Here is a 10843-nt window from a genome sequence, read left to right as displayed (position 1 = left end):
GTGTGTGGGGTCTTTGGGGTCGGCAAGTCTTGCCTGACCTTGCATACTCGACTTCGGGGCGTACATAGTATTGTTCGGTGAATCGCCGCCGGTTGGCACTGTGCTGTACGGGCTCGCGCTGGTGCCCCACACTCGCTTCCCCACCCACTCCCATTCCATGGGCTCTTCCTAGCAGGGCTTCGGCCGCCAGCGCTTCCCCTCAGACCCACGCAGCGCTTTGCTCAACGACAGCACCTGATGCGACAGCCAGAGTAGTTGGAGAGCCCTGGTTTCTAGCTGCTGCTCTGCCCGATTTGGCATGGGCACTGTCTAGAACCTCGTTCTCTGATCCCGAAGACGAGCCGGCTCGTCTCCAACGACTTCGAGGCACCAGGTTCAATCCTCAACACAGCGATCCAAAATGGCCGAAGTCATGAGAACATGTGCCACAGCCGGTAAAATGGCTCTCGATCTCTGCTCTAACGGTTTGCAACTGCGACTCTTCGCCTACCTTGCCCGTCACGGTGCTGCTTCACCGGTCCAGGGAGCATCTGAACAACAACCCCTGCTGGAGCAGCGCAGCTTCGCCTCCGTGACCGATGTCGTTGAGGAGGAATTCACACTATCTGATGGTCGCAGCCTCGGTGTAGCCTATTTTGGTGCAGAGAACGGCTCGCCAGTCTTCTATTTTCACGGCTACCCGGGTTGCCGGCTGTCTGGCGGCGCCTTCTTTGACCGCGCCGGAAAGAAGCTCGGCGCTAGGATCATCGCGATCGATAGACCCGGCATTGGCAACAGCTCTCCTCAGCCTGGCCGCAAACCTCTCGATCTTGCGAGCGACATTCGCGAACTTGCTGAGCATTTGAAGCTCAAGTCGTACGGCATCATCGGCGTCTCAGGCGGTGGCCCATATGCTCTGGCATGTGCGCGTGCCCTGTCGCCAGAGAAGCTGAAGGCTGTGTCTATTATTGGAGGCATGGGCCCTATCGATGTTGGCTTGAAGGGCATGAGCTGGGGTAACTGGCTGACCTTCATCGGCCTGATGTACTTCCCTTGGATTACGCGCTTGCTGCAGAAGAAGGCTGCCAGCGTGCTGAACACCATGCCTAACGAGAAAATCATCGAGCAGATCGGGGGCAGAGTGACCGAAAGAACAGCCAGGTTTGTCGGTCCCGACCTGATGTACTTGTTGGAGCCAGAAAGAATGGGAACAATGCTCGACCTTTACCGAGAGCACTATAAGCAGGGCATCGAGGGGTATATGGAGGATGGCCGAGTTATGACCACCGACTGGGGCTTTGATCTCAAGGATATCCCAGCTGAGATTCCTATTCAGCTATGGTATAGTAAGAAGGACACGAATGTTCCTTTCCAAATGGGCGAGGCTATTCGGTCGCGTCTCAGCTCGCCGCCCGAGTTTCATGTGGATGAGCACGAAACACATCTGCAGTTGGTGTTGAAGTGCAGCGGAAGCGCCCTGGAGAGTCTTCTTGAGAAGCTCTAGCGTATCCATCGGCGAACTTGCATAAAATATTGTTTCTTCTCACGAATCGGGTTCGGCCTCATGTCTTCCTCTGCGTTCAGGCTTAGTCCTGGTTCACAATGATGTCATTTCATGTCAGTGCTTTATGCTTGGAAAGTCTTGGGACAAGTCTGGGTCAGGAACATAACACTTGGGTAGTTAGATATGCCAAAGCAGAATGCAATGTTAAAAAGTCAAACTTCGCTATCCTCATGCTACGCATCTTGCATGCAGTGCCAGTCCAGCCAGCATTTCTGAACCCTATATGCACCGTGACTCGCCTAGCGTGACAAATTCCACACAGTATCTTCCAATGTTCCCAAATCTTACTACTCCTGCTTCTACTAATACTATGTACTACCTGTTTCATTCGACTATCGGGCGAAAGTGAGGCTGTGGAGACCTAGCTAATCACGATGGACTGTCTACGCATACGGGGCATACACGTTCGATAGAAAAGGCAGGTTTCCCCAGGCAATTCGTAAATAGAGCTCAACAGCTGGCCAGAGCAGATGTTGATACCTCTCGGCTGCAAGTAGGTCAGCGTGAAAACCCAATTAGACGATAGCACGGTCCCTGTAGACGCACCCTTCTCCAAGTGCTTCATCCACGTGCTATACATCGCTGTCCAGTACAGCGCGCACGCGCATACGCTGCTCAAATGTTAGCCAAATTCTGATGCGAGAGAGGCGATTTTGAGGGATTGCGAACAGAGTTCCTGCGCCGATGGAGCTGAAGTAGGCTACTCGGGAGCAACTAAGAATCGGGGCAGGCCACATGAGCTTGGCCGAGCTGGCAAGTAGCATCAAGTCCACAAATACACTCATGGTCCGTTGCGCTATGCGAAGAGCCACATGGTCCAGGCAGTTACCTTGTCTCCCGTCTTTCCAAGCATCCGATGGCGGTATGCATTGGAACAGGCTAGTGACGACGAACACGACTGTCCAAGAAGCCGCCAGCCCGGCCAGTATGTGCAGCACGACTCGTTCAAAGTCCAGCTCCGGAGTCAGCTCGACGAGGAAGAAGGCGATGCTGAGTTTGGCGGCGCCATTGGTTAGGGCATACTGTGGACGCCATGGGTCAACCACGAAGCCCTGAGACATGGGTCATGCAGATGCCAGGTGAGGATCCACTCACAAACAGTTCACTGATATACTCGGTCAAGAGTAAATCCTCAGTCTCGGCACCTGGGTCTCTGCTGTCCTCGTTGGCGAATATGCCACGGGTGTCAGAGCCGCGACGAACTTCTGTAGCTTCCAGTCAGCCACCGTGGACCACACCGCCAGGCTGATGAAGACACATGCAAGGTTGGCATACCAATCCAGATGCAGATTGAATTTCCGATAGAGATAAACTATATGGCGTTGTCAGGTGAAGGCTTCGCTGCGGCAAGGAGACCAAGCGTACAAAGGCACACAGCATGTACAGATCAGATCGTTTCCTGTAGAATATAGACAAGTGCTGCCGTCCTGCGTGCGACTGAATCTGCCGCCGCCGAAGGCGAATGATGTAGGAGACAACGGCAGTGAGATGTGCGACGATGCTCACCAGCAGGGCCGCGAGAGCGTCTCCTCCAAGGTCTATGTTCCACATCGTGGCTGCAGGAGAGGACGCCACGCTAAGGATGGGCTGACTTTCGGGTGCCGGAAGGAGAGAGGAGGGTGGAGGTCAAGACCCAGAGCTGTTGAGATTAGGAAGAACCCAGGTCAGACGAAAAGACAAGGCCGTGGTGATCTTTCTGACAAGATGCGTATCTGTGAGGCGTGCTAGCGTGAGGATTGTGATTGCGCCAGTCAGCGATGAACGTGAACGTGCGCGTGCCACCGTCTGCAATGAGGCTGATCTTTCCCACAACCAACAGAAAACTTCAGCACTGCACGTGTACGTCGCCGAACAAGACGTGGATCTGTTGAGTCGGACTGGGTGTGTTGGCTGCAGGCCAGGATGATGCCTGGCCCTGGCAGGGTTTCGCTGAAAGATCGAGACTTGGATCGCGACAGGACAGACAGGGTGAGACCGTCGTAATCGAAACGGGAGAAAGAAACCCCTCAGCCATAGCCCAGCGTGCCCAGATCCTTCTCAGGCTGGCCGTCTCGTGAAAGGTTCAGATTAGGTGATGGGTTGCGTCTTTGGGCCGCCCTGTGTGGATCGATCTGTTGACCTTGCAGATTCACCTGCACCCATGGGGGCTGGCTCCTGTGGTGGGGTGCACTCCAGGGCTAGGTGTGACACTGGTGCCTGGTCGCAGGGGTGTGGCTTAATACCCGCCGCTAGCCAGGACAGCGCGTCGTTTAGTGGAGCACGCGTGCCGCAGGGCGACCCACCCACTGTAAGCTAGGTACCTAGGTACCTTGAGCTTCTGGACGCCCTGAGCTGCTGACGTGGGATCGATCCTCATGCCCAGGTGCATCTGCGTGAGAGCTTCATTCGGTCACGAATGCCCTCCGAAGGGGGTTATGAGTCTTCAATAGGAGTCTTGGCAATGAGGAAATCTTCTGGGTCAGGTACCAAATTCTGTGTGCGTGGCTGGTTGATGAGACCTTTGGTTTGGGTTCAGATCGTTTTGAGATCTATTGTCGGCTAAGGTACAGCATGGGTCAATATCAGTCAGTCCTGTTAAACAGAACAGCGAATTTGCAACGAAATCCCGAGCAATAAATGATCAATCATAGATACAGCTGGATGTAACAGCCAATCATTAGAATCTCTAAGAAGGTCTCTCTGCATGTGTCTGCTCGCTTGTTCCATCGCTTCACTGGATTGCGGTTTGCAGAACAGCGTCTCCAGGGTAGGTGATTGTGGCTGGTGTGTGGCTGGTGCATGGCATGGCATTGCAACATCCAACATGGGATTCTGCAGCATGTCGCTTTGCTGCAGTGATCGTCAGCACAGATTCCAGGGTCAGGGTCCTGTGGCCCGTCTTTCTTGCCACGTTCACAGAACTGACGACTAGCCAAAAGCGTCGTACGATCGAGACTTCCGGGGTCAACACAGTTGCAACAAGAACAGGCACACGCCAGGTACCGGCTCAGCCGCTGTGGATGAAATCTGCAAAGTTGACCTTGCATACACGGATCCCCCAATACGGTGCCAGACGCCCCCAGTGCACAGCCACCTCGGCGGCACTCCACCCTACCCGTCCCTCTCTCTCACCCCCCCTCCACATTACCCTCCACCTGCTCAGGACCCTTGCCCATCACGACAATGCACACCCCACGCAAGCACAGGCCTCTAGCTTTGCTCCAGCCTGCCAAACTACACGACATGGCTCCGGATGATGGTTCCTGGCTGGCTGGCTGGGTAGCTGGTTTGCCGCTGGCTCAACGACAGGGTCCAACTCCAAGCCAGTCTGTCGATACTGGTTCTGTACAGTTGACGAGCAGCTTCACAGCCTCCGACTCCATTGGCAGCAGCGAATTGACATCAGTGGTTTTGGGTCAAGAAGTTCTGAACTGGCAAAGTGAGTCCTTTGAACCTCCGTGAAACTGACACTTCACTCTGTAGCTACAGTCTTTGCGCCCAGATATGGATTCTACACGCCCCGAGTCCAAGATCCCGAGGGAGGACCTCGAGGATGTCTACCCGTGTACGCCTTTTCAGGAGGGGCTCATGGCGATATCGCGAGCCCTCCCTGGCACATACGTCGCACATCTGACGTATGAGCTTCCTGAAAATACCGACCAAGGCCGCTTCCGAGCTGCTCTGGAAAAGGTCGTTGACGCAAACCCCATCTTGCGCACTCGTATCATCTTGAGCGGCTCGAAGGGGCCCGTACAAGTCGTTAGGAAACGCGACTTTACATACCGTGCTTCGGACTCGTTTGATGAGGCTGAGAGAAAGAACACAGCAGCCCGGATGACTTATGGCACTCCTCTCTCTTTGTTTCGATTCTCACGCCTATCTGATTCGCGAAGCACTTTCACCTGGACGGCGCATCATGCCATTTACGATGGCTGGAGCGTCTCCTTCATCCTCGATCAAATCAAGGCCCATTATCTGGGCCAAACTATCCCCAGCATCATTCCTTACATCCACTTTGTCCGTTGGATTCGAGCAACAGACAACGCCAAGGCTGAAGCTTTCTGGCAGGCGCAGCTGGCCGATGATTCCGCGCAGTCTTTTCCCCAACTGCCCCATGAGGGATATCAGCCGAGGACCAACAGCCGGGCCCTTCAATCAATGCACCTTGATCGCTCAGGTGGCCGTCAATATGAGGCCCCCATGATTATGAGAGCCGCATGGGCTCTGTTGACCTCACGATACCTGCAGTCCAAATCGGTCTTGCTGGGTTCAATCTCGAGCGGCAGAGGTGACACATTGCGCGGAGTCCGGTCGATTGCCGGCCCTACCATCTCAACGTTCCCGGTACGCGTCGTGGTCGAAGAGCAGGCAACCGTCGCAGAGTTCTTGCAGCGCATGCGACAGCAGGCAACGGACATCGAGCCCTACGAGCACTGGGGACTCCACCGAATCGCAAAGATGAGCGACAGCGGTAAGGCGGCGAGCAGCTTCAGGTCACTACTTGTTACGCAGCGTGGCAAGCCGGTAAATGCAGACTTCTCTGCCCAGTTCTTCCGCCCTCTGTCCGAGACTGCCGCTGGCTTTCACGCCTACCCACTAGTACTCGAATGCCGGCTGAATGAAGGCACGACTGAAGTGGACCTGGACGCCCAGTATGACAATGCTGTTCTCTCGGAGTGGGAGATGACGCGACTGCTACAGCAATTCGCACATGTCGTTCGTCAGCTGGCCCATGCCGGGCCCGAAACCAAGATAGACGACATCGACACGTTCAGTCCTGAGGATGACACGATTGTTCAACAATGGAACAATTCGCAGAAGGTTGAGGCTGTGGAGTCGTGCGTACACGATCTAATTCAACAACAAACTAGAACCCGTCCAGAGGCGGCAGCTGTGGATGCCTGGGATGGAAAACTCACATACAGCGAACTTGATGCACTCTCAAGTCGCCTAGCAACGCGACTGGTCGATATCGGCGTCAAGCCACAGACAATGGTGCCAATATGCACTGACAGGTCCTTGTGGACTGTCGTGTGCATGTTAGCAGTTCTCAAGACTGGCGCCGTGTTTGTGCCGCTTGACTCTGCAGTTCCGATCGGTCGTTTGGAGCAGGTACTGCAGGCTACACAAGCGGAAGTCGTGTTGACATGCTCTGATGCAAGGAGCGACCTTGCAGGCATCGCTGTTCACATCTTCAATGTATCTGCGGTTATGGCAACCACTCCCTCTTCGACGACCGCCTCGGCGAATGTCGTTACAACGCCAGCCGATACCGCCTATATTATGTTCACGTCCGGCAGTACAGGGCGACCGAAAGGCGTAGTTATGACACATATGTCGGTGTGCTCCAGTGTGACAGCCCATGGAAAAGCTATGAAGTTCAATGCAGATACTAGGGCATTGCACTTTGCATCGCTAGGATTTGATGCCAGCATAGCAGAAATCCTAACAACATTGGTGCACGGTGGCTGCGTGTGCATCCCCGACGAAGAACAGCGCCTCGGCGATATTACAAAGGCGATCAACCAATATCAGGTCAACTGGGCCTTCTTCACACCATCAGTGATTAGCCTAATCCAGCCTCATCAAGTTCCCTGCTTGGAAACACTCGTCCTCGGAGGAGAAGCTGTGAAGAAAGATAACATCGAGATGTGGGCAGACCACGTTGACTTAATAAATGGATACGGGCCGACAGAAGTCTGCGTTTTCTGTGTCTCGACGCCACTTCAAAGAGAAAACGCAGATTCGCACGGCATTGGAACAGGTTTAGGCTCCAAGACATGGGTAGCCAGTCTCAGCAATACCAACCAGCTGGCGCCCTTGGGGGCCGTTGGCGAGCTTTGGATTGAGAGCCCCCAGCTTGCAGTCGGCTATTTCGACAATGAGGATGCAACGTCTTCAGCATTTGTGACCGACCCGCCATTCCTCAAAGCAGGCCATCAACGTCGCCTATACCGGACCGGTGATATTGTGCGCTACAACCAAAACGGCACACTCCGCTATATGGGGCGTAGAGATACTCAGATCAAGGTCCGAGGCCAACGTCTGGAGTTAGGAGAAATTGAGCACCAGCTTTGCACGAGCGAACGTGTTGAGACAGGCGTAGTGCTGTTCCCGAAGCATGGTCCGTTGGCAGGCAAGGTAACTGCGGTCATCTCACTTTCTGGCGACGGAGGTCAAGACATCAACAGCAATCAAGTCAATGGGCACAACGAAAAGGAGGAGGCTTCAGACGTGAGCGCTGTCACAAAAGAAGAGATCCAGCTCCTTCGGGGAACCCAGGCAGCAGCAGCCCGACTACAGGCACCCAGGATTCGCCAGCTTCTCGCGGATGTGCTGCCCTCGTTCATGATACCGGCAGCATGGGTGTTTGTCGAAACTATTCCCCTGACCTCGTCTGGCAAGCTGGACCGGGTCTGTGTCGGGACATGGGTGGAGGAGATGGCGGACAATGATGCAGTTGATACCGTGCTCGACGCAAGTGCAGATGCTGAGGGCCAGGCCGCAGATGCCATGACACGCACAGAAGAAGCGCTCCAGCTCGTTTGCAGCGAGGTGCTTGGAGTTCCGACCGCAAAAATATCCATGGCCAGGTCTTTCCTCAACCAGGGTGGCGATTCTATTACAGCCATGCAACTCGCATCGCGCTGCCGAGCAAAGGGAATGCGGGTGACTGTTCCAAACATCCTACGCAGCAGTACATTGTCGCAACTGGCGATCCATGTTGGCGTTCTTGGACAGTCCAAGGTGCCACGCAGCGAGACCATCGACGAACCATTTGCCCTATCTCCGATCCAAGAGCTGTACCAAGGTCTTGACAAAACATTTTCGACCCGATTCAACCAGAGCTTCTTTGTACGACTCACACGCCACAAGAGTGTGCAGGATGTCGCGCATGCGCTGGAGGCACTTGTTAGCCACCACTCGATGCTTCGAGCACGGTTCACTGCAGACGAGTCTGGCCAGTGGCAACAAATTGTTACCGCTGAGCTAGAGAAGTCATTCGAGTTCAACGTCCATAGCGTGCCGCAGGCGGCAGCTGCAGACCGGTATCTTGCATCAAGAATCGCAAAGACGCAATCACGAATCAATCCGAAGACTGGTCCCGTCTTTGCTGTCGACATGTTCGAGTTCGAGGCAGATAATGAAGCTTCGGAAAAGTCTGGAACCCAGGTTCTATTCCTAGTAGCCCACCATCTGATCATCGACTTGGTTTCCTGGCGCATTATTCTGGAGCAACTTGAGGAACTTCTCGAGTCAGGAAAACTGTCTGCAGAGAAGCCAGTCCCCTTCCAGATCTGGACCAAGCTCCAGAGAGAATATGCAGAAAGCCAGCTGTCGCCAGATCTGGCTTTGCCCTTCAAGCTGCCGGCTCCTCGTCTGGACTTTTGGGGCCTAGATGATCAGCGAAACGTATGGGGAGATATCGAAAGCCTAAGCTTCAATATGAGTGAGAGCGCTACGGGGCTTCTACTGGGAGACTGCAATATGCCGTTCAACACTAAGCCTGTTGACCTCTTCATTACAGCACTCATTCAATCCTTCAAAGAGGTCTTCCCTGAAAGGACTGTTCCTACTGTCTTCAGCGAAGGGCATGGTCGCGAGCCCTGGGATGAAGACATTGATCTATCCGGTACAGTGGGCTGGTTCACGACTATGCGCCCGATTTCTATCACTACTGAAGCTGGCCATGACGAAGACCTCATTACCACCCTGTGCCAGGTCAAAGATGTGAGGCACGCGGTCCCAAGCAACGGTTGGGCCTACTTCGCCAGCCGATTTCTACACCCTGACGGTAGAGATCAGTTCGGAGCGAATGGGTCGGCCGAGATTCTTTTCAACTACCTTGGACGGTTCCAACAGCTCGAAAATAAGGAGTCGTTGATCCAGCACGAGGCCAGAATTAGCGCTGGAGCTGATACGGCTGATCTAGGCCCAGACACTCCTCGCATGGCCATCATTGATGTTTCCGCGTCCGTGGAGAAAGGGGAGGCCATGCTTAGCATTGCATACAACAAGAACGTCCGTCATGCCTCTCGGATTGTTGACTGGGTCCAAAGGTTCGAGAAGGCGTTGCAAAGACTAGCTGATATGTTGCCCAACCGAGAGCGGGACTTTACAATTAGCGATCTGCCCCTGTTGAAACTGTCGACAGCTGGCCTGAGACGACTTGTTGACGATCAACTGCCAAGCATCGGCGTGCAGAGCATCGCCGAAATCGAGGATATCTATCCATGCTCCCCAATTCAGGAGGGTATCCTTGTTAGCCAAAGCAAGGTCGCTGGCCATTATGAGACTGCTTTCGAGTTCGAGCCTATCAGTCGAATGGGGGTTGTCGATGCTTCCAGGCTGGCGGCAGCTTGGCAAAGCGTTGTCGACCGGCATCCTATGCTCCGAACCGTGTTCATTGAAGGATTGGCCACGGACTCGGGCTTCGCACAGGTCGTTCTCAAGAAGTGCCCTGGAAAAGTCATACGGGAGCCTGTGGATGGTCAAACTTCACTCGGCGACGATCTTTCATCGTCTCGCCGCATGCCTCAATCGGCCCACCGGCTTGTGATCAAAGAGACAGAAGACGGTCATGTTCGTTGCAAACTGGAGATCAACCACGCACTCATCGATGGTGCTTCCTTGCCTATCTTGTTCAACGACCTCACGCAAGCTTACCTGGGCTCGCTTTCGAGCGACAGCGGGCCACTGTACCGGGACTATGTTGCTTATCTCTCACAGCATGCCGGAGATGCCAGCATGGGGTACTGGTCAGAGCACTTGAGCGGGCTTGAACCGTGTCACTTCCCTCGTCTTGCTGATTCAGCACATGCCGAGGCTCAGTTGCGCACAACTGAGCTAGCAATTGGCGACATCGCCTCAGAGATGAACGCTTTCTGCGCGGCTAACGATGTGACCGTATCAAACGTCATCTACGCAACATGGGCTGTTTTGCTCCGGGCTTATACAGGGTCAGAGGATGTTGCGTTTGGTTACCTGACATCTGGTCGTGATGTTCCAGTTCAGGGCGCAGAAGCGATCATCGGCCCCTTCATTAACATTCTGACATCGAGACTCCCGGTGCAGTCTGGTGTGCCAATGCGAGAGGTAGTAGAAGCGAGCAAAGAGGCATATTTGCAAGGTCTGCCTCATCAGAGCTGCTCGTTGGCAAGGGTCCAACACGACCTCGGGCTTTCTGGGCAAACCCTGTTCAACACCATCGTATCAGTGCAGACGCAATTGGCGACCGGCGACCCAGAGGAACCAGACTTGTACTTCCGTAGCATTGGTGGCCATGATCCGACCGAGGTAAGTTCGCCCTCAGCGCCTTAA

At 54.3% G+C, this 10843-nt stretch overlaps 2 protein-coding genes across 2 annotated transcripts in view; both read left to right on the top strand.

Moving 5' to 3' along the window:
- Window positions 1–400: 400 nt before the first annotated feature.
- Window positions 401–1483, top strand: UCRPA7_3919 (putative alpha beta hydrolase protein; the record flags this gene model as incomplete). The annotated part of the gene is made up of 1 exon (XM_007916458.1): window positions 401–1483. The coding sequence occupies one exon, from the start codon at window positions 401–403 to the stop codon at window positions 1481–1483; it is 1083 nt and encodes a 360-aa protein (XP_007914649.1).
- Window positions 1484–5026: 3543 nt separating this feature from the next.
- The window catches only part of UCRPA7_3918 (hypothetical protein), a gene marked incomplete at both ends in the record, with an annotated part of 32514 nt that continues 26697 nt past the window's right edge, over window positions 5027–10843 (top strand). The window contains one exon of the mRNA XM_007916465.1: window positions 5027–10819. Coding sequence (XP_007914656.1) covers window positions 5027–10819 — 5793 coding nt within the window. The remainder of the gene's footprint in view (window positions 10820–10843) is intronic.

Source organism: Phaeoacremonium minimum (assembly GCF_000392275.1).
Source record: "Phaeoacremonium minimum UCRPA7 unplaced genomic scaffold PA7_03_scaffold_293, whole genome shotgun sequence".
NCBI classification, from domain to species: domain Eukaryota; kingdom Fungi; phylum Ascomycota; class Sordariomycetes; order Togniniales; family Togniniaceae; genus Phaeoacremonium; species Phaeoacremonium minimum.
The sequence above is the reverse complement of the archived record's forward strand: the minus strand, read 5'-3'. Positions and strand labels throughout refer to the sequence as shown.